General features: G+C 41.4%; 1 protein-coding gene and 1 non-coding gene across 2 annotated transcripts; both read left to right on the top strand.

Moving 5' to 3' along the window:
• The first annotated feature begins 205 nt into the window (after positions 1 to 205).
• Positions 206 to 22,080, top strand: kiaa1143 (KIAA1143 ortholog). Its single transcript, XM_060850111.1, has 3 exons — positions 206 to 470; positions 18,580 to 18,724; positions 19,540 to 22,080. The coding sequence occupies exons 1-3, from the start codon at positions 363 to 365 to the stop codon at positions 19,752 to 19,754; spliced, it is 468 nt and encodes a 155-aa protein (XP_060706094.1). The 5' UTR covers positions 206 to 362; the 3' UTR covers positions 19,755 to 22,080.
• trnai-aau (transfer RNA isoleucine (anticodon AAU)) lies at positions 7,561 to 7,634 on the top strand. Its single transcript has one exon. It is a non-coding gene; the product is annotated as a tRNA-Ile (tRNA).
• Positions 22,081 to 23,828: the final 1,748 nt, after the last annotated feature.

The raw sequence follows: 23,828 nt of genomic DNA, 5'->3' as shown, positions 1-23,828 counted from the left end.
ACATTGCTTCAAAATGGCGGCCGCCAGTTTAGTTTAAATTTAGGCGCCAGCGAGAGCTCACGTGGTACTGTGTGGGCGCGGGGGTGGCAACGAACGTGATCACATGATCTGGGTCCAGGACACGTGGGACATCAAAGGGCGGAGAACTTCGGGGAAGGACACGTGATAACACCGGACCTTTCAGAACAGGGGGCGTGGCCAAGTGGGAAGAGTACGTCGGTCGCAGTGAGCCGCCTTATTGTCACGTGATGTGGTTGTGTGCCCCTGTTCCCCCCCCCCACTGCATGTCTTCCATTGACTTTGAACGGGATCAAAACTGGGGTTTAATGGAAGCGGTCATTGTCAATGTGTACATGTAAAACATGAGTAAACGAAGCAATGTCTCGTACGTGAAGCCGGCCGAACCCGCCTTCCTCAGGAAGTTTAAGGAAGATGTGGGTTACAAGTCCGGGCCGACGGTGGAAACCAAGGTCAGTCCGCCCCCAACATCAGACTAGGCCAGGTGTCATTCCTGGTTTGAAACACCTTAAAATATCCGTGTCAAAGCAGGAATGGAATCTATTTACTGGGAAATGAGTGTAGCGCGCGGAAGCAAGAACAGAAGTTGCTGGCAAAGCTCAGTAGGTCTGGCAGCATCTGTGCAGAGAAATCAATATGAACGTTTCGGGTGCTGTGACCCTCCAGTAACTTCATTCTTGTTTCTGATTCGTAGCATCTGCAGTTCTTTGGGTTTTATTTAGTAGAGGGAGTGGGATTGGGGCCATTGGCTGAAGAAGAGACACAGACACAGTGGGCCGAATGGTCTCTTTCTGTGCTGTAGAACATAGAACTGTACAGTTCGATGTTTTATCCTAATGTAAGATCAGACTAACCTACATAGCCTTCATTGTATGATTTTCCATGTGCCTATTTCAAGAGTTGCTTAAATGACTCTACTACCACTGCTGGCAGTGTATTCCACACACCTACCATGCTCTGTGTAAAGAATCTCCCTCTTCCCTAAACCTTCCTCCAATTAACTTAAAATTATGCCCATTCATAATAGACATTTTTGCCATGGGAAAAAGTCTCTGGCGTTCCACTCTAAGCCTCTCATTATTTCTCATCCTTCTTCGCTCCAGTGAGAAAAGCCATAGCTCGCTCAACCTTTCTTCATAAAACATGCCCTCCAGTCCAGGCAGCACCCTGGTTAAAAACCTCTGCACCTTCTCTAAAGCTTCCACATCCTTCTGATAATGAGGCAATCAGAACTGAATTTCAACATTTCCAGTGTGGTCTAACCAGGCCTCTGTAGAACTGCAGCGTAACCTCGGCTGTTAAACTCAATCTCTGCTAATGAAAGCCAACACACCATATGCCTTCTTAACATCCCCATCAATTTGGGTGATAACTTTGACAGATCTTTGGACATGGACCCCAGAATCCCTCTGTTCCTCCATACTGCCAAGAATCCTGTCTTTAACCTTGTATTCTGCATTCAAATTCAACCTTCTAAAATGAATCACTTCACACTTTACCAGGTTGAACTCCATCTGCCACTTACCAGCCCAGATCTGCACCCTGTCAATGTCCCATTGCAACCTACAACATCCCTCCACACTATCCATAACTCCACCAAACTTCATGTAATCAGCAAACTTACTAACCCACCTTTTTACTTCCTCATCCAAGTATTTTTATAAAAATCACCAAGAGCAGAAGTCCCAGAAGCAGTCCCTGCGGACAACCACTGGTCACCGAGGTCTAGGCTGAATACTTTCCATCTGCCACCACCCTCTGTCTTCTATGAGCCAGCCAATTCTGTATCCAGATGACCAAATTTCCCTGTATCCCATGTGTCCTTGCTTTCTTAATGAGCCTACTATGGGGAACCTTACAAACGCCTTGCTAAAATCCATATACACCACATCCACTGCTCTGCCTCCATCAATGTGTTTTGTCACATTCTCAATGAATTCAATACGGTTTTTGAGGCATGACCTGCCCTCTCAAAGCCATGTTGGCTATCTCTAATCAAAAGTCGAGAGTGTGGTGCTGGAAAAGCACAGCAAGTCAGGCAGCATCCGAGAAGCAGGAGAATCGATATTTTGGGCATGAGCCCTCCACCTGATGAAGGCCTTATGCCCAAGATGTTGATTCTCCTGCACCTCTAATGCTACCTGACCTGCTATGCTTTTCCAGCACCACACTCTCAACTGCAGTCCTCATTTTCTCCTGTCTCTAATCAAACTATGGTTTTCCAAGTAGTCATAAGTCCTGTCTCTCAGAATCTACTCCAGTACTTTGCCCACCACAGACATAAGACTGATCTGTAATTTACAGGATTATCCCTATTCCCTTTCTTGAACAAGGGAATAACATTTTCTACCCTCCAATCATCTGGCACTACTCCAGAGGACAGTGAAGAAGCAAAAATCATCGCCAAAGGCACAGCAGTCTCTTCTCTCGCTTCCTATAATAACCCATCTAGCACAGGGATTTATCTATACTTATGTTTTTCAAAATTTTCAGCACACCCTTCTTAACATCAACGTGTTTGAGCACATTGCTCTGTTTCATGCTGTCCTTAGAAATATCAATGTCCCTTTCAGTAGTGAATACTGAAGCAAAGTATTCCTTAAGGACCTCCCCTACCTCCTCTGACTCCAGGTGCAAGTTTCCTCTGCTATCCCTGATCAGCCCTACCCTCTCTGGCCATCCTTTGTTCCTCACATAAGTGTAGCATGCCTTCATGTTTTCCTTAATTCTACCATGCTGTTGTTCAGTAGTTCAAACTAATTCTATGTTAAGCTTGCCCACCTTTCAAAATTCTAATATAATACAAAATCCCATGCAAAGACTGCACAAAACACTGCATAGGACAAACAGGAAGACAGCTAACGATGCATATCCATGAACACCAACTAGCCACGAAACGACACAACCAGCTATCCTTAGTAGCCACACACGCAGATGACAAGCAACATGAGTTTGACTGGGACAACATTACTATTATAGGACAAGCCAAACAGAGAACAGCCAGGGAATTCCTAGAGGCATGGCAGTCTGTGGAGATTCTATCAACAAACACATCGACCTGGACCCATTTTACTGGCCACTGCAGCGGACAGCTGGAACTGACAGCTGGAAGCGGCAGAGACAAAACACTATAACTGCCGAGGAAACATCACAGAAGCGCTTCACAGGAGGCTCTCAAGCACTGAGGATGTCACCTAGACAGGGGACGAAACATCTGCAACACAAATTCCCAGCTCGGTGAACAGAACCACAACAGTTTTAATGTTTTTTAAGATGCTGTATTTACCAGAATGGTTCCAAGGATGAGGAATTTCAATTAAGATTGATTTGAGGAGTTGAACTATTTTCTTTGGAGGAAGAAACTGAAAGGAGATTTGATAGAGATATACAAAGTCATGAGTTTGGACTGAGTAGAATTGGGAGAAATTGTTCTTGTGAAGGGATTGAAACAAGAGGTGACAGATTTAAAGTAATTGATAATAGAAGCATAAGTAATGTGGGGAAAAGATTTTTCTCAGTGAGCAGTTAAATTCTGAAATGTACTGTTGGGAGTGTGGTGAAGCTGTTCAGTTTTGAAAGAGAATTAGACTGTTACTTAAAAAGGAACAATATGCAGAGTTACTAGTAGACGGCTGGAGAATGGCATCAAATGAATTGCCCATTTGGAGAGCCAGTGTTGACACACTGACCCAAATAAAAACCTTCTGCGCACAACAAATTTGTGATTTACTTTGTATCACTTTAAAACCATAACATGCACTCCTTGGTGAAACTGCTAGGTCTCTGCGCTGTAAAAGGTGCAATTGTAATTTGCTACTGCCTCCAAGCTCCCCAACAGCCACCAGTAAGGCATTGTAAACAGGCCATTTAAAATCCAATAATGTAATCAATTAAATTCCTTTGTGAAAGTTTTTTTAAATTTTGTGAACATGTGTTAGCATCAGTAGAGAGGTAAAGATAAGTTTAGCTGTTTAAGCTTTGGACAGAGAGGTTTTGACCTGAATGATTACCTCCATAAATGCCTTTTTTTTAAATAAACCAATAAGAAGAGAGCACTCCTATTTTGTTTGAAAGGGTACAACTCACAAAAAGCTAAACAGGTTAAAAATTGTATATATTACACACCACAAGGTTCAAACATGTAAATATGCCTCACCTTCTTCACCACCACCTCCAAGGTCATCTGAATATGAACAAGAGACAAACAACTCACATGACACCACCTCCACACCCCCGTTGGGTGCATCTGACTCTCTAGTCTGACTTTCTGTTCCCAGTGAACTATTATGAATGCAGCTAACTTAATCAGCAGAAATGTTCAAATCACTGTTTACAGCAGACACTTTGCATGTAGGACCTGAAACCAATGTTTTTCACCAGACTTGTCCGGTCTGTTTATATTTCAGATTTCCAGCACATGGAGTATTTTGCATTCTCCTTTTTAAAAAATTTGACTATAAAATATGTTTACCCACAATTTGTTGATGCTGACACGGATCCAAAACAGGCCAGTGTCACTCCTCCCAAGTGTTGCTGGAATAGCATGAGAATTTGTCACTAATTTTGCTGATGTGTCTTCCTCTTTTCCCCTGCTTTTGGTTAAGTCCAGTGACTGTTTGCCTGGTAATATATTAGCGCATTGGAACAAGAGCCCCTTCGATCTGTTCCATCATTCAGTTTAATTGCAAGGGTCTCAACTGCATTTATTTGTTTCTGACGGGCCCTCATCTTTCAAATTCCTTTCCTCAATGTTTGAACCCCAATAGAGATGCTCCTCAGCACCAACTTCTGACAAGGCACTTCATCCCTTCTTGTAATATCTGTTTGTGACTTGGTATTAAATTTTGTTTTATAATTCAGCCTGTGAAGTGCCTTAGGACAATTGACTACATATAAGTATAAATATAAAATGTATGTTTGTTTCAATGAGGTTCTTAAAAGTATAAGCTGGTGTTGCTCTAGATTTCAGCATCAATATCATTGCAGAGTCAACTAAAACCAAGAAACGTTGAGGGTTGTGCCTTACTTGTTGTTACACATCATTTTGTATGCATCTCTGCATTGCTTCTGCAATTATTATTGATCATGTTCTACAGATTTCCTACCTGGAGAATGAGTAGCCTTTGCTTCTATATGATTTAGTATTTTATGGTAGTTTTTTTTTAATTGTTGGGAGATGCCAGAAAAGTTAACTGTGACTAGAGGTTGAGCCTAGATTGTGGTAGTAAGGGCTGTGAAACTGTCAGTGATTGCCATCATAACTCTTTTGAAGCTGACTCCAACTTTGGACATCTAAATGTGCAGTTAAGTACAGAAATTCATTGCCTGCTGTTAGTGATTCTATGCTTTTCAATAGGGTGAGCTGTGGAGGCACCATCAGACAGGAAGCAATCAAAATTTATTGAACTGAAGAGATTTTTAATGCTCTTAATCTTACTGTAAAAACCCTTTGGAAAAAGTCGGATCCTGTTCAATAAATTGCAACGGGATGTTTGATGGTCTATTAAGTTCTTAAATACTAATAAATAGTGTCATTGGTCCAGAAAGAATTTTATATCTGTTGGATTTAAAATTTCTCAAATGTGATAAATTTCACTTTTTTAAAGTAAAATTATTAAAGTTATTTTATCTTCTAACTACATCCACTGTCACAACTCAATTGGGAAGATTACACGAACAATTGAGTCCCACTATTCCACAAACCACCAAGATGGTGAATTTACTTGACTGCCTGCTATTGTCATTCACAACAGGTTTTGTCATTGCCAGGAAAGTAACTCATTCTTATCAGAAAGCACTCCTTAACAAATGGCAAAATAAAGTACTAATGTACTACTGTATGACATAGATAAAACCTTTTAAAACTCAAAAAACATTCAATCATGAATAAGACATACAAAGCAAACAGTTTGACAGAAATATTATAGTTGAAAAAATATAGATGGAAACAAATTCTGTAAACCGAAGTCCAGGGATTACAAATTTGATTTGATTTGTTTCTCTCAGTACATTTTTTTTATATAATATAATTGTGACACAAAGTTGTGTTTTATTCAGTAGCTGATTGGGTTGACCCAAGTCTTTTCTCGAGAGTCTCTTGGTGTTTAGTCTTTTTCACTGTCAATGAAAGTGCTGAGAGCTATAGCTTCTGGATGTGCCTGATACACCGCATTCATAGGGATATGACAAACAGCAGCTGAATCAATTTGAAAGCTGTCGTTGGGCAGTTTTTCCTTAACTCAAATACTACTGGTGCTACTTTAACTCATAAGGTATCCACCTCACTGCTCCAAAATATAGCAATTTTACAGCTGACGTGCACTCCACAAAATCTCAATAGATCTTCACGTGGCAGGACAAAACTACTGCTGGTACTTTTTAGCTATATACTGATATCCAACCTCCATTCTCCATTTCATACTCCATAAAGAAAAATATGTTGTTTCTTATAGCATCCAAGTTTATTTTGTTGTCGCAAAAAATAGCAAGTTAAGAGTAAAGTATTTCAGTGTTTTTTTAATGGATATTTTTATTGGAAATTTAACATTTTTACAAGTTTACAAAAATAAAAAAAACTCTCGAGTACAAACATTGATATACAATTAAATCTTAAATAAATAATAACCAAAATTTAACAAAAGAAAAATACCGAAAGCAAAAAAAAACAAAACTCAACTAACTACTAATCTAACCTACAACTAACCCCTAGGGGTGGCACGGTGGCACAGTGGTTAGCACTGCTGCCTCACAGCGCCTGTAGACCCGGGTTCAATTCCCGACTCAGGCGACTGACTGTGTGGAGTTTGCACGTTCTCCCCGTGTCTGCGTGGGTTTCCTCCGGGTGCTCCGGTTTCCTCCCACAGTCACAAAGATGTGCGGGTCAGGTGAATTGGCCAAGCTAAATTGCCCGTAGTGTTAGGTAAGGGGTAAATGTAGGGGTATGGGTGGGTTGCGCTTCGGCGGGTCGGTGTGGACTTGTTGGGCCGAAGGGCCTGTTTCCATACTAAGTCTAATCTAATCTAACCAGAGAAAGAAAAGAAAAACCACCAGATAACACAGAAATTGGGTAGTGAGATACATCTTGGAATGTGTTAACATCAAATGTAACAAAACCCGTATTCGTGCGGGATTCCTCTCCCAAGGGGCCTGGACCAGTCACGTTCGCAATCTCAATTAAATAAAAGCCCTTGTTAGGATAGCCGAAATATCTGTATTTATATAATTCAAGAAGGGCTGCCATATTTTATGAAATAATTCGGTCTTTCGATGCACCATATTTGTAAGGAAGCCAAGGGGAATACATTCCATAATTGATCTGTGCCAATTTGAAAGTCGAGGGGGCCCTCAGCCACCCAGTTTACCAAAATATTTTTCCTTGCACAGAAAGAGAGAATAGAAAATAATCTCTTCCCGTGCATACTCAGGGAGGGTAAGTTCGAAAAGCCCAAAAGGACAGATACAGGGTCCACTTTAAATTCCGTTCCTAAAATTTCTGTCAGGGTACTTGCTACTTTCGTCCAGTATCTACAGATCTTTATAGCGGGCCGGTTAGCTCAGTTGGTTAGAGCGTGGTGCTAATAACGCCAAGGTCGCGGGTTCGATCCCCGTACGGGCCAACTCGTTTTTTTTTCTAGGGCGGCACGGTGGCACAGTAGTTAGCACTGCTGCCTCACAGCGCCAGGGACCTGGGTTCAATTCCCGCCTCAGGCGACTGACTGTGTGGAGTTTGCACGTTCTCCCCGTGTCTGCGTGGGTTTCCTCCGGGTGCTCCGGTTTCCTCCCACCGTCCAAAGATATGCAGGTCAGGTGAATTGGTCATGCTAAATTGCCCGTAGTGTTAGGTAAGGGGTATGGGTGGGTTGCGCTTCGGCGGGTCGGTGTGGACTTGTTGGGCCGAAGGGCCTGTTTCCACACTGTAAATCTAATCTAATCTTATGACAGGTCCATAGGCAATGTACAAGAGTGCCCACCTCTATTTTACATTTGGGACACATTGGAGATGCACCTGCCTTAAACTTTGCCAATTGATCCGGTGCTATGTGGGCCCTATGAAGTATCTTCAGCTGGATAGCCTGAGTTCTGTTGCAGATGGTGATTCTTCTGGCGTTTTCCCAAATGTCATTCCACGTTTCTATAGAAATTTTTAGTCCCAAATTCTGATCCCATGTTTTAAACAGATTGTCCATATCTCCCCATACTTCATCATGTAGTAAATGATAAATAGTACTGACGGAAGATACCCCCATTGGCCATAGCACTCTACATTCTCTATCTGATTTATAAAGACTATCTAATAAGTAGTCTTCTTCTGTATATAATCTCGAATTTGGAAGTATCAAAAGAGGTCTCCATTAGGTAATCTAAATTTCTGACGCAGCTGTTCAAAAGACATCAGGACCCCTTCTTTATATAGGTCCCCTAAACATGAGATACCCCTGGATCTCCAGAGTTTAAAAGTGGCATCTGTAAACTCCGGTTGAAATCCCCATGCTCCCACTATCGGAGTATAGGGCGAAGAGGATAAATAGGGTGGTCAGTAGGACTTTAAACTTTTGAGTTGGGGGGAAGGGAAAGTGAAAGCGACAGGGTGTTAAATGGAAAGATAAGCAGCAGGATAGCATATGTCCAGGCGGATTTAAAATTGAGGCAGACTGAGAATGCAGAAAAAAGCAAGGATAACTTAGGACATCATATGACTTCCAATATCTCTAATGATAAGAAAGTTAGCATTAAGGCACTTTGTAAATGCTACGAGCATTCAGGTAACAAAGCAGATGAACTAATGGCAGAGATAATAGTGAATGATTATGATGTGGTAGGCATCACGGAGACTTGGTTACAAGGGGGTCAGGACTGGCAGTTAAACTTCCAAGGTTTTTCACCTTATCGAAAAGGTGGGCAGAGGGGGTGGGGTTGCCTTGTTAGTTAAGAACAAAATTAAATCTATGGCATTGAATGACATAGTGTCGGATGATGTGGAGTCTGTGTGGGTGGAATTGAGGAACCACAAAAGCAAAAAAACCATAATTGGAGTTGTGTACAGACCTCCTAACAGTGGTCAGGACCAGGGACGCAACATGTACCAGGAAATAGAGAAAGCATGTCAGAAAGGCAAGGTCACATTGATCATGGGAGACTTCAATATGCAGGTGGACTAGATAAATAATGTTGCTAGTGGATCCAAAGAAAAGGAATTCATGGAATGCTTACAGGATGGCTTTGTGGAACAGCTTGTCATGGAGCCCACAAGGGAGCAGGCTATTCTGGACCTAGTGCTTTGCAATGAACCAGACTCTATAAAAGATCTTAAAGTAAGGGAACCCTTAGGAAGTAGCGATCATACTATGGTAGAGTTCAGTCTGGAGTTTGAAAGAGAGAAGGCAAAATCGGATGTAATGGTGTTACAGTTAAATAAAGGTAATTATGAGGGCATGAGAGAGGAACTGACAAAAATAGACTGGAAGCAGAGACTAACCGGGAAGACAGTAGAGCAAAAATGGCAGGAGTTTGTGGGTATAATTGAGGACACTATACAGAGGTTCATCCCCAAGAAAAGAAAGATTATCCAGGGAGGGATTAGACAACCATGGCTGACAAAGGAAGTCAGGAAATGTATTAAAGAAAAAGAGAGATCCTATAAAGTGGCCAAGAACAGTGGGAAATCCGAAGATTGGGAAGACTACAAAAACAAACAGACGATAACAAAGAGTGTAATAAGAAATGAGAGGATCAAATATGAAGGTAGGCTAGCCAGTAATATTAGAAATGATAGTAAAAGTTTCTTTCAGTATATAAGAAACAAACGACAGGCAAAAGTAGACATTAGGCCACTTCAAACTGATGCAGGAAGCCTAGTGATGGGAGATAAGGAAATAACAGGAGAACTTAACAAGTACTTTGCATCAGTTTTCATAGTGGAAGACATGAGTAATATCCCAACAATTAAAGGGAGTCAGGGGGCTGAGTTGAGTATGGTTGCCATTACAAAAGAGATAGTGCTAGAAAAGTTAAAAAGTCTTAAAATTGATAAATCTCCTGGCCCCGATGGGATACACCCTAGAGTTCTGAGAGAGCTGGCTGAGGAAATAGCGGAGGCATTGGTTGAGATCTTTCAAGAGTCACTGGAGTCAGGAAAGGTCCCGGATGTTTGGAAGATGGCTGTTGTAACCCCCTTGTTCAAGAAAGGATCAAGACAAAAGATGGAAAATTATAGGCCAATTAGCTTAAGCTCGGTTGTTGGTAAAATTCTAGAATCCATCATTAAGGATGAGGTTTCTAAATTCTTAGAAGAGCGGAGTCTGATTAGAACAAGTCAACATGGATTTAATAAGGGAAGGTCATGCCTGACAAACCTGTTGGAATTCTTTGAAGAGGTGACAAATAGGTTAGACCAGGGAAACCCAGTGGATGTGGTCTATCTAGACTTCCAAAAGGCCTTTGATAAGGTGCCACACGGGAGGCTGCTGAGCAAGGTGAGGGCCCATGGTGTTCGAGGTAAGCTACTGGTATGGTTGAGGATTGGCTGTCTAACAGAAGGCAGAGAGTTGGGATAAAAGGTTCTTTTTTGGAATGGCAGCCGGTGACGAGCGGTGTCCCGCAGGGTTCAGTGTTGGGGCCACAGCTATTCACATTATATATTAATGATTTGGATGAGGGGACTGGGGGCATTCTAGCGAAGTTTGCAGATGATATGAAGTTAGGGGGCAGGCAGGTAGTACTGAGGAAGTGGGGAGGCTACAGAAGGATCTAGACAGTTTGGGAGAGTGGTCCAGGAAATGGCTGATGGAATTCAACGTGAGCAAGTGCGAGGTCTTGCACTTTGGCAAAAAGAATAAAAGCATAGACTACTTTCTAAACGGTGAGAAAATTAGTAAAGCCAAAGTACAAAGGGATCTGAGAGTGCTAGTCGTGGATTCTTTAAGGGTAAACATGCAGGTTGAGTCTGTGATTAAGAAAGCAAATGCAATGTTGTCACTTATCTCAAGAGGGTTGGAATATAAAAGCAGAGATGTGCTACTGAGACTTTATAAAGCTCTGGTTAGGCCCTATTTGGAGTACTGTGTCCAGTTTTGGTCCCTACACCTCAGGAAGGACATACTGGCACTGGAAGGTGTCCAGCGGAGATTCACATGGATGATCTCTGGAATGGTTGGTCTAACATACGAGGAACGGCTGAGGATCCTGGGGTTGTATTCATTGGAGTTTAGAAGATTAAGGGGAGACTTAATAGAGACGTACAAGATAATACATGGCTTGGAAAGGGTGGGCATTAGGAAATTGTTTCCATTAGGCGAGGAGACTAGGACCCATGGGCACAGCCTTAGAATTAGAGGGGGTCAATTTAGAACAGAAATGCGGAGACATTTCTTCAGCCAGAGGGTGGTGGGCCTGTGGAATTCATTGCCACGGAGTGCAGTGGAGGCCGGGACGCTAAATGTCTTCAAGGCAGAGATTGATAGATTCTTGTTGTCTCGAGGAATTAAGAGCTACGGGGAGAACGCTGCTAAGTGAGTTGAAATGCCCATCAGTCAAGATTGAATGGCGGAGTGGACTCGATGGGCCGAATGGCCTTACTTCCACTCCTATGTCTTATGGTCTTATTTTTATGTGAGTTGCCCTCGTTTTGCTGCATTATATTCCAAGCTTTAATTGTGTTTAGTATTATAGGGTTTTTACAGTGATCTGTAATGATTTTCCTCTTGTCTGAAAATAAAAGGTTAATAAGTGGGCATTTTACTTGAGAAGCCTCGATGTCCAGCCAGATTGATTGTGGATCAGACAAGACCCAATCAGCTATGTAACTTGATAGGGAATTTAACTGATATTTCCTAAAATCTGGGAAGTCCAATCCTCCCCTTGCCTTTGGAAGCTGTATCTTCTTCAGCTTATTGAGGGGCCACCTATGATTCCAGATAAAGGAACCCAGCCAGCCATATAATTTACATAGTGCCAGCCTCGGCAGCATCACCGGAAGCATTCTCATAGGGTATAGGAGACGGGGCAGGACATTCATTTTAATTAGTGCTATTCTACTCAGCCAGGAAATTGGAGAGTCTCCCCATCGCTGGAGGTCCTGCCTTATCCTTTCCAGTAAATGCACTAAGTTAGCCTTGTATAAATGAACAAATATTGGGGGTAATAAAAATGCCTAAATATAAGAAACCCTCCAGGGGCCACCGAAAGGGAATATCCACTAAGTGGGGTATCATAGCAAGGCCACCCATTGGCATAACCTCCGATTTTGAGAAATTAAGTTTATAGCCTGAGAATGCACTAAATGTATTAATAACTTAGATTAAGTGAGGCACAGACATCAGAGGATTACGGAGGAATAGAAGAACATCATCTGCATAAAGGGAAATTTTATGTTTACCTGTACCAATCCTCGGGGCCGTTATATTAGGATCAGCCCGTATAGCTTCTGCTAGTGGTTCAATTATTTGCGTAAATAACAATGGCGAGAGAGGACATCCCTGATGGCAGCCCCTATCCACACTGAAGCTATCCAAGCCTAATCCATTGGTAACCACAACTGTTTTGGGATCACTATACAATGTTGAGACCCATTTGGTGAACACCTTTCCAACGCCAAACCTTTCCAATGTGTAAAACAAATATGACCATTCAACCCTATCGAATGCCTTTTCCGAGTCTAATGAGACTACTACTTCTGGTATTTTTCCCTGATGGCAGGCTTGAATCATAGTCAAAGCTCTTCTAATATTATTGGATGACCTACGGCCCTTAATAAATCCCGTCTGATCCTCCTTTTATGATATGTGGCAATACCCTTTCTAGTCTCAATGCTAACGTTTTAGAAAGGATTTAAAAATCTACATTTAGCAAGGATATTGGTCTGTATGACGCGCAATCTTCTGGGTCCTTTCCTTTCTTAAGGATAAGAGAGATAGTTGCCTCTTTCAACGAAGGCGGGAGACAACCCTGACTGTATGCGTAGTTATACATGTCCATAAGTGGACCAGCCAATATTCCTATAAATTCTTTATAGAATTCCGCTTGAAAGCCATCTGGGCCAGGTGCCTTACCGCTCTGAAGTTGCCTGATTGCGTCAAGTATTGGACTGTTAGGGGAACATTTAAGACCGATATCTGTTCCGGAGTTAGGTCCGGAAAGGTCAAATTTTTAAAAAATGATTGCAACCTCCTAGTCCTGTCTTCACAATCCTGCGATTTATATAAATCAGAAAAAAATTTTCTAAAGATTGCGTTAATCCTTTTATGATCATGAGTCAAAATACCCGTACTTTCCTCGATAGACGTGATAGTTTGAGGGCCTTTTTTTCCTTTGCAAGAAATGCTAAGTATCTACCCGGTTTGTCGCCAAATTCATATAACCTTTGTTTTGCAAATAATTTACCCAAATGGCTAAGAGGGAAATGTGTGGTGTTTCAAGCTGTCCTAAGGGCCGTAATCCTTTGCAATTTGATAATATAGAAGGTCTGTTGGCCAATGCTGTTTCAGCCTCTTTTAAGCGAGCTTCAAGCAGACACTGTTGTGCTCCCTTTAATTTTTTCTGGGTCGCTGAGTATGAGATGATCAAACCTCGCGCGTAAGTTTTGATGGTCTCCCACATCATTGATGCTAGCCGTACCTAAATTAATTTCTAAAAAAGTTTTAAATTCTTGAGAGAAGTACTTTACAAATTTACTATCTTTCATCAGGGATGTCCCATTGTTCCTCGCCTTGATTTCCATATATACAGCAGCGTGATCGAAAATTGCTATACTACCTATTTTACAGGATGATATGGAATTTTAAAAAATCGAGGGAGCAAAAAACATCAATTCTGGTATGACATTTATGTGGATTGGAGTAAAAAGAAAAATCTCTGCCCTGTGGATGAAGACATCTCCATACATCTACTAATCCTAATTCTTTGTTCAAATCCACCAATTGTCTAGATCTGGGAGATACTCCTGCAGTACTCTTGGGAATCCTATCTATTTCCAGATCCATAATACAATTAAAATCTCCCCTATAATTGTATGACGGGCACCGAGAGCCATCAATTTTGAGAAGGCTTCCATTATAAATTTAAAAGGATGTGCCGGGGGGCAATCCAAATTTAAAATCCTATATTCCTCTCCATTTATAAGGGCTTTAATCAGAATATATCGTCCAGATTCGTCTTTTATCTGATTTAGGATTTTGAGAGGAAAATTCTTCCGAATAAGAATAACAACTCCCCTGCTTTTTGAGCTAAAAGAAGAAAAAAAAGGCTTGATCAAATCAACCCTTTCTTTCTTGAGATTTTGATAATATTTTCTTCCTTTTGACTGGCGAATTACTCCCCTTGATATGCCAGGTGCACCACTTAACCGACTGATCAACCATAATCGTCCGGGCAAATCCGAGACCCCTCGGGAGGGGAAACCCTATCCAGAACATCCCGAACATAGAGCGTATAAAATTCACAAAAATAAGGGCTTTCTAATACACTCACAACAGTATAATAAAAAACTATTTCTAAATTTAAAAAAATGTAAAACGTATTTAAATGAAGATTTTCCCCCTTGTTCCTAGGGGGTATCACTTTCTTTCCAAAGGTCCATCATATCCTATCCCAACCAGTGCCCCACCCTTGACCCCGGCGCTCCTCAATAGGATAAGGAAAATTTACATATACTACAGAGCTTGAGTTAACAGTGAGCACCCTACCTCCCCCCCCCCCCCCCCTCCCCAACCAACATCTGGATATATTTGGTAATGTTAATATGGTTAAAGTGTAGCGTCGCTGGGTAGCGTAAGGAGTACTGAATATTAAGTCCCTTAAACACATCTTCGCCTCATCGAATGCCTTCCTCTTTCGGACCAGAGCTGGGGAAAAGCCCTGGAATAACATGATCTTGGATCCTTTATAGATCATGGCTTGGGGACCTTTTCCAAGATTTCTAGAGGCTTCTAGGAGTATCTGCCTCTCCTTATAGCTCTGCTGCCGGAATAGGACCGGGTGGGGGCGCTGGTTCGAGCCGGGCCTGCGTATTGCAACCCGGTAGACCCATTCCACCCTCACCTGGCCTGATAAGCCTCCAGATTTAATAGCTGTGGAAGCCACTGTTCAAGGAACCACGTAAGCTGGCCTTCCACTTCCCGTTCAGGAAGGCCCAGCAAACGAATATTTTTACAACGACCTCGATTCTCGAGGTCAGCAGTGTGGTTCTCTAAGGTCTGGACTCGCTGGTCGAGAGTCCGGACCCAATCCACGGCCGATTGCGCTGTAGTTTCGGAGTTCGGGGCCTTTAGCTCCATCCCTCCGACTCAGCGCTCAATTCCTTTAATGTCTCGGTCGTGCCTTTGCAGCGCGGCCGAGAGTGAGTCCCATCGACTTCGGGATTCTTCCATAAAAGCGTCGATCTTCGCATCCAGTTTGGAGATGATTTCCACAAGGCTCGCCACCGTAGGTAAGTCCCCTGGGGTGGCTGCGGACGCCTCTGCTGCAGCTAGAGAGTGGGGGTGGGCTTGCTGAGAGCTGTGGGTTCCCTTCCCTTTAGTCATTTTTACTGCTTAAGATTAAATTGTTTAAATTCAATACTAAACAGCTATTTTAAATGATTTGGTGAGTGTCCTGGGGGTGGGTGACCCACTTTGCCCAAGTCTTGGGAGGAGCACTGTAGACTCAAACTTGCTGGGTCGCCGCCATCTTGGATCCCCCCTTCAGTGTTTTTTAACGTCCTGGTTTGCTGTCTGCGAGAAAACTTTGATATAATTGGCTCTGGATAGTTCTTCTGTAATGCAATGGTTGTTTTCTTATGCAACACTGCCTTACAGAAAAATCCCACTTTAGAAACAGCTTTAGAGCCAATGCACATTTTAAAAGTTTGCGCTTTAAACAATGTCCTCAATTTTCGAGGAGAAAGTGAGGACTGCAGATGCTGGAGATCAGAGCTGAAAAGGGCTTATGCCTGAAACGTCGAATCTCCTGTTCCTTGGATGCTCCCTGACCTGCTGCGCTTTTCCAGCAACACATTTTCAGCAATGTCCTCAATTTGTCAATCATTTTCCAGCAAATTTGTACAATCACTTGTACCTACCTTTCTTGGCAATGCAGCCAATGTTTTTGTTAAGCTGCACCCTTTGAAACTAGGAGTATTTCGGTTGGTCAGATATTCTACTTGATCAACAGGTCCACATAATCAATGTTAAAAACACACACTAAGTAATAAAAATATAATGCAGGAGGTATACACATCACAGTTATGTTTTACTTAAAGCAATAATGACTTAAATAACAATGTGATTTAAATAAAAAATTACAAAAGTGATCCCTGTCAATTGCTCCTTCAACTGATTACACAAACGTCAAGGAAATAGTGATAATGTAGTAAATGCCCGGTGTTTCAGGTATGTAATTTTTGCTGGTTTATCAAGAGGTGCCGTATTAGTAACGCTAGCTTATTTTTCGAGAAGCTTGGGCATGTATTTACTGAAGTTTTGAAGGATTAGAGATAATCTCATTGAAGCAAACAAAATTTGTACATGGTTCAAAGGGATAGTTGCAAGAAAGATGTTTTCCCTGGCTAGGGAGGGTGTCTAGAATATGGGAACACCATCTCAGAATAAGAGAGAACACCACATAAGACTGAGGCAAGGAATTTCTTCACTCAAATGGTGACGCATCTTTAGCATTCTCTACCCCAGAGGTCTGTGGATTTTCTAAAATTCCGTATGTTCAAGGCAGATGTTGATAGCTCTCTGATGCAAAATATACTAAATAAAGCATGGACCTTAATCATTCGTAAAACTGGAGCCATGGAAGCAATGGCTGGAGCTCAGCGTGAACCCAGATGATGGCAGCAGCAATTGGCGACTGGCAGCGCTGGCACTGTGTGTGGCGACATTGTATGCTTTTCACTGGACTTTTGTACCCCTTACTTAAGTACTCACAGCGATAAAACCTACATCGAAAATATGTCAGTGGTAACGGGAATAGAACCAGAAAAAGGCCATGACATCGAAGAACAGCCATGAACTTGTTGAATGGCAGAGCAAGCTTAAAGAGCTGAATGCCCTACTCCTCCAACTTCCTATAATTCTATTCCTGAAAATTCACTTGATTTTAGAGTCAAAGAAATGTGTAATATGGAAACAGACCCTTCAGTCCAACTTGTCCATGCTGACCATCCTGAATTTAATCTAGTCCTATTTGCCAGCATTTGGCCCATAACCCTGTAGTCCCTTCCTATTGATGTACCCATCCAGACGCCTTTTAAATGTTGTAATTGTACCAGCCTCAACCACTTCCTCTGGTAGTTCATTCCATACACGCACCGCCGTCTGTGTGAAAAATTTGCCCTGTAGGTCTCTTTTAAATCTTTCCCTTCTCACCTTTGCCCTCTAGTTGTGGACTCCCATACCCTGAGGAAAAGACCTTGACTATTCACCCAGTCCATGCTCCTCATGACCTTATAAACCTCTATAAGGTCACCCTTCAACATCCGACACTCCAGGGAAGATAGCCCCTCCCTATAGCTCAAACTCCCCAACCTTGGCGACATCGTTGTAAATCTTTTCTGAACTCTTTCAAGTTTAGAAATGTCTTTCCTTATCAGGGAGGCCAAAACTGGCCTAACCAATGACCTGGACAGCTGCAACATGACCTCTCAACTCCCATACTCAGTGCCCTGACCAATAAAGGCAAGTGTACCAATCTCTTCACTACCCATCTACCTGTAACTCCACCTTCAAGGAACTATGAATCTGCAGTCTAAGGTGTCTTTGTTCGGCAATACTCCCTGGGACCTTACCATTGTGTCCTGCCCTGATTTGCCTTCCCAACGTGTAGTACCTCACATTTATCTAGATGAAACTGCATCTGCCACTCCTCTGCCCATCTCATAAAGGTACCTTTAAGAGGTAACCCACTTTGCTGTCCACTATGCCACCAGTTTTGGTGTCATCTGCTAACTTAGTAACTATAGCTTCTATATTCAACCAGATTGTACTGATATTGGAGATGCAGAAATCCACACCATGGAAATGAACGAATGATTTATTGTCACATATATCTTGAAGATACTGTGAAAAGTGTTTTGACGCTACAAACCCAGTGCCATTTTGAGTTACAATAAGGATTAAAATAAATTATTTAAATAAAAGTTCAAATTGGGATCTCAAACTTAGCTTAAAGGTATTCCAATCCTCGAAATCCACTCCGACTACACCAATAGCCTAGGAGACCTGGGCTCAGTTGCTGCCATCATCTCACCAACACCCTGAAGAGTCCAGCCTCCCGGCATCAACACCAGGAGTCCTGTTTCATGCCACCGACGCTGTAGCTATTAACACCACCCCACCCTCAAAGTAGAAGAAGAAAAGAAAAAAAGACAAGAAGTACATAGAGAAAACGATGCTATCAGCCAGGAGGGGTTGGGCTCTGAAGAGCCTGAACACTACCCACTGTGCTGATGCCATCTTGGAGCCTTGGAGGGAAATCCTTGCCACCTTTTTGATTAACATGCTTAAAATAGCAGTGAAAGGTCACTCTAATAATGTTGTAAATCTAATTTTGAAAGTTGAATTAATTTTTCTTTCCCTCCTTCAGAGCCAGCAGCTCCCACCTGTTGATAGTGACAGTGGACAGAGCGATCCAGAAGACGAGCAGCCACAGGTTGTAGTCCTTCGTCAGGGGGACTTGACAGCTGAAGAAGCAGCAAAAATCAAACAGAATACAGTAAACTCAAAGAAATGTATGTAAATATGTAGTACTTGATCTTTGAAAGTACATTTAACAGCTTTCCTTTCTGTAGCCGTGTGCTGTATCCTATTTTTAACAGCTATCTGTTAAAAGTATCCAAAATACATCTGTTATGAGCTGCTTGGATTCAGCTATTGATAGTGTGTAGAAAGGCATTTACTCAGTAATTCCACTTTCTCCAGTTGTTGAAAAGTGGCCTTGGCACGTTTTTTTATTTGTTGTGTAGTCACTCACCATCCATTGTTTTTGGGACAAAATCTTGGAACACTCTCCCAGACAGGATTGTAGTTGTACCTCTATGCTCTGCCATGGTTCAAGAAGGTGGCTTCACCAACATTTTCTCAGGGCAATGTAGAATGGGCAATAAATGCTGTCCTTGTCACTGTCTCCTGTATCTTGTGAATAAAGAATACATTTTTAAAAAATGGGATGCAGTAGAGCAGTGTTTAAGTCGGGGAGAGTTGGGTTTAAGTTGGACCAAAACCTGTAATCTTACGATGAATTAAGAGGATCAGGTGATTAAATTCTTAGCTTCCTCTTTGTGTGCAATCCTCTGTATCTGTTGACAAGATGATTTTCCTGTAATCCCTCCCACTCAATCCATTGCTGTCTGACCTGATGGATTAGGTGTTGTTCCATAGGTCACCCATCAATGAAAGCCAGAGGCTTTTTCATGAGTAGTGTGGATGTAAAAACGAAGGAGAAAGTTCTCCAAAAGTATGAGTGTTTTGAGTATTAAATAGAGTATTTCACTGAAAGCAAATACTTTTCCAGCTTATTCTGAAATTGTTTGTATTTTGTGACCAGCTGAGGATCCAGAGCCAGAGGATGGGAAGCATGTATTCAGGAAACCGGCAAAGCGTTCTTCAGGTGACAACTTTACAGGCCTGACTGCCACTTCTAGCAAAAAGAAAAAGGAAGAGCGAAAAGAGCAAACAGAACCCTCAAATTCAGAGAACAAACCAAAGCAAATAAAAAACAGCAGCTTGCTGTCTTTTGAGGACGATGAAGATGATGATTAGAGAGAGCAGGAAGTACTCTACCTCTGTTAGGTTCTTATTAATAGGAAGCTAATGGTAAGGGTATCCTGCAGTTGGATGAACCCAACTTATCAGCTCTGTACAGTTCAAAATTGATTTAGTTACATTGAGACGCAGCTAGGCTGGTATTTTATTGCTTATAACTGTAGTAGTTAACTCAGTCTACTGTTGTTGTTGTGTTGTTTCCTCCTTCGTCATGGCCAATTATAAATGTGTTAAAAAGAATATGAGGAGGCTCGGAGGCAAAAAGAAAAGGGATATCACTCAAGAAGCCAACTTAAATGCATATTGTTTTTGCAGCTGAAATCCGCAGCAAGCTGAGTGCTATATTTAATCTTCCTGTCATTGAAATCAATGGGTGAGGTTCCAATGAGTGGTGTTTACAAGAGCAAGTGATGAATGAAATCAGAGTGGTGAGGAATCAAATTAAAATGAGAAATTTTTAAAAAAACAAGAATATAAATTAATTGTCAGTGTTTTATTTTGTCACTTGTGTTCAACAAGTGATATTCAACCCTATATCTGCCTTTAAATTTTAATTCACAATTGAGTGCATATTGAAGAAAAACAAAATTCTACATCTAATGAAAGGTAATTGACCTGAAATGTTAAATTTTTCTTTCCACAGTTGTTGCCTGACTTGCTTATTGTTGCCAGTATTTTCTGTTTCAGATTTTCAGCAGCATCAGAACTTTGATGTTGTACACTTACTATATTGTTTTTGGTGCAATACGTAGGCTGTAATCCCTTGCTGGCAATTCCTGAGTGTGAGCTCATGAATGAATATGAGAGAGCGACAGTCTTTACAATGTTAACAAGCTCGCTTGACATGCCTAATGGGGGAACTGTTGGAATCAGATTGGCTACCTGTTTTACATCCTGACAAATTCCACTTTCTATTCACTTCAATGCAAAATAAAATGAGGTGGGATGTTAGAATAGACAGTTGACCAGATCCTGCCACTTTCCTGCTGAGCAGGTGAGTTTAAACTAACCCATTTTCTGGGTCTCAGTAATGGCAAATGGCTTACTAGTTCGAGAACACACTCTTCACCTTTCCTGATTTGGCAGCTCTCCCAGCCCCACTGGCCCCAGTTTCTCATGCACCGCCATGGAATACCCACAGAATCCACAAATCTGTGCCAGTCATTCCCAGATATTCATGTTTGAGACTCTATGACTCTAATTGTGTTTCCACCCATGCTTCAGAGCTCTCATTGAAGTTGCAAATAGCATCTTGTGATTATGTTAAACTGTCCCTCTTTGTCCTTCTCAATCTGCAGCACTTGATTCCACTACATATTCTTCTTCAAACAGCTAACCTTCATTGTCTTCCTGGATGGAACTGCCATACTCGCCTAGCTCTATATCACGTTGTAGCCAGAGAATCACTAGCAGTGGTTTCCCTTCCTGTTTCCATTACTTTAACCCCATTGACCACCTCCTGTTTCTCCCTTGCATGCTGGCCCTTAGCAACTCATGCAGAAGCACAGTTTTCAAACACGTTGACAACACCCAGCCTTGCGTCACTGTGACCTCTCTCAACTTGTTATTAAATTATCTGATTATCTATGACTGTGCAGATATTTCCTCCAGTTAAATATTGTGAAGACAAAGACTAATGCCTTTGATCCATGCCTCAAACTCTGCTCCCTCACCACCAACTGCTGTCAGACGTTGGATCAGACAGTTCACAATCTTGCGATTATTTTTGACCTCTATGTATTTTCCACCATATATCTGCTTTTAGTAGCATAATCTTTAAGGAGGTAGAGCAACCATTCTCATTCCACGTGGGAATGCGGGTTATAAACTTCTTTTTAGGGAGCCAAACAGTGTGTTTTTTTTTAGTGATGTCACTGCATCCGTGGTTTTATCCTTTGTGAGATTTATTTTGAAATGCTCATCTTTGTGCTTTTTTTTAAACTGTAGTAGCATATGAGATAGACTGCTTATTTCCACCTCCGAAACATCACCATCCACACCCCTTACTCGGTTCTTCTGATGCTTGAACCCTCATCCATGCCTCATTTGCTCCAAACTTGGTTTATCTGTCACAGGCCCATCTCCCAAATTCCACCCTCGAAAATCTCTCTTACCTGTGTCTCACATGAAGCCCAATCCTTCCTGATTTACATTGGTTCTTGTTTAAGTAGTGCCTCAACTTTTAAAACTCTCACCCTCATTTTCAAGTCTTTCTGAGGCATAGTTCCTCTCCAATGTTGCAGTTTCCTCAATAATTTCCAGTATAGTTGCTAAGTAAAAAGAGTGGTGCTGGAAAAGCACAGCAGGTCAGGCAGCATCCAAGGAGCAGTAAAATTTTCCTGCTCCTCAGATGCTGCCTGACCTGCTATGCTTTTCCAGCACCACTCTGATCTAAACTCTATTTTCCAGCATCTGCTGTCCTCACTTTTGCCGAGTCTAAGTGAAAAGATGCTGCTGTGCTCTCCCTTTTAAACAACAACTTGAGCATCTCTTTATCCTGTCAGGGGAAAACTTCAAAAACAATGTTATGCATCCTTTTACACAGCACAGTTAGTAAATTACAGAGGTGAGTTGCATACCCAGTATATCTGTGCTTTGTACAGCTCCATTCACAAGTAAAATGATTCAGTACAAGTTTTGCAGTGCTTTCTTTTCCTTCAATAGCTAGAGAGTTTGCATTAACTCAGTGGCTGCCTCAGGATTGTAATAACTCTACACATATGAAATGCTCAGCAGGTCAGGCAATATTATTTATGAGAAAAATAGAAATAACGTTTCTGGTTGATGACCTTTATGACAAATCCAAGAAAGCAAAGATAATAAGATTTCCGCAGTATTTGTATCCCCTGAAACTGGACTGGTTCTACTGTATATTTTGGTTACTCAGGTTAATCAGCAACTTGGGTAGGAAGTTCAGCAACGCTGAATTCAACTGGTTTGTCTCAAAAGATGTGAAATAACTTATTTGCATGTGACAATGGATTTATTGTTTAAAAATGGAATAAATCTGCGCATAGAGGTGATTTAGTTAACCATATTCAAAAATCAGTGCATTTTCAACCTGTATATTTAGCTTCGAGTTATCCACAGAAATGGTTTCTGAAAAAGTGTGCATTTCATTGGTACTTGTCTATCACTTCACCCATTTTCTCCACTTCATTACTCGTGTCTCTTGCCCTCCAGCATTCCGCCCAAGTGCTGATTATTTTATGAGAGGTTTTCACTGAAAATGGTAGAAGGATAATAGGAATATAGAACCCAGCTTCATCTTTGCATACCTAGTTCCTTATGGAAACCATCAGAGTGATTTCTCTTTGAGATTCCTAGCTGATTATCCCACTTCTCCAATACAAAGGTTAAATAGAGGGTGCAATGATATTAAACCAAATGTGCATTTAAGGAGGTTTGAGTCCAAGAGTTTTAAGAATGCCAAAACATTGATTATTTAAATAATTACCATAAAATATGTATGTCTCATGATAAGAAGTGAACACAATACCATTGGTTTGCCTAAGTAATAAGAGCTTTTAGTAGCATAAGTTTTAAGGAGGTAGAACAATCATTGTCATTCCATGTGGGAATGCGGGTTATAAGCTTCTTTTTGGGAGCCAAACAATGTGTTTTTATAGTGATGTCGCTGCATCCGTGGTTTTATCCTTTGTGAGATTTGTATTGAAATACTCATCTTTGTGCATTTTTTTTACTGTAGTAGCATACAACTTGATAACACGTTCACAATGTTTTTCAATTTTGAATGTATTTGAAAGGACAACTTTTACCAACTATACTGTGGTTTTCATTAATAAAGTGTGACATCAATCATTTCAATCGTGTACACTTTAATTAAAGGGGACATCATTTCAGTGCGATGATCTCTACAGTTCATAATGTTATGCAGTTATTTCCCGATCTATGGTGTGATATAAGACAGAAGAATCAAGAGGAGGCTAGTTAATCCCCCTCAAGAAGAAGGGGAATTTATAGAACACCTTTTAATGTAATTAAACATCTAAAGATAGTCCACAGGAGTGTTTTAAAACAAAATTTGACACTGAAATGCCTAAGCAGATC

This window comes from Hemiscyllium ocellatum, chromosome 34, assembly GCF_020745735.1.
Source record: "Hemiscyllium ocellatum isolate sHemOce1 chromosome 34, sHemOce1.pat.X.cur, whole genome shotgun sequence".
NCBI classification, from domain to species: Eukaryota; Metazoa; Chordata; class Chondrichthyes; order Orectolobiformes; family Hemiscylliidae; genus Hemiscyllium; species Hemiscyllium ocellatum.
Note: the sequence above shows the minus strand (reverse complement) of the source record. Positions and strands in the feature narration are given on the sequence as shown.

Bases quoted from the DNA above. Each gene is read 5' to 3' on its own strand.
- kiaa1143 (XM_060850111.1), top strand. From the start codon at position 363: ATGAGTAAACGAAGCAATGTCTCGTACGTGAAGCCGGCCGAACCCGCC. The intron at 471-18,579 runs GTCAGTCCGCCC...TCCCTCCTTCAG, and splicing joins GGCCGACGGTGGAAACCAAG to AGCCAGCAGCTCCCACCTGT. The intron at 18,725-19,539 runs GTATGTAAATAT...TTTTGTGACCAG, and splicing joins TACAGTAAACTCAAAGAAAT to CTGAGGATCCAGAGCCAGAG.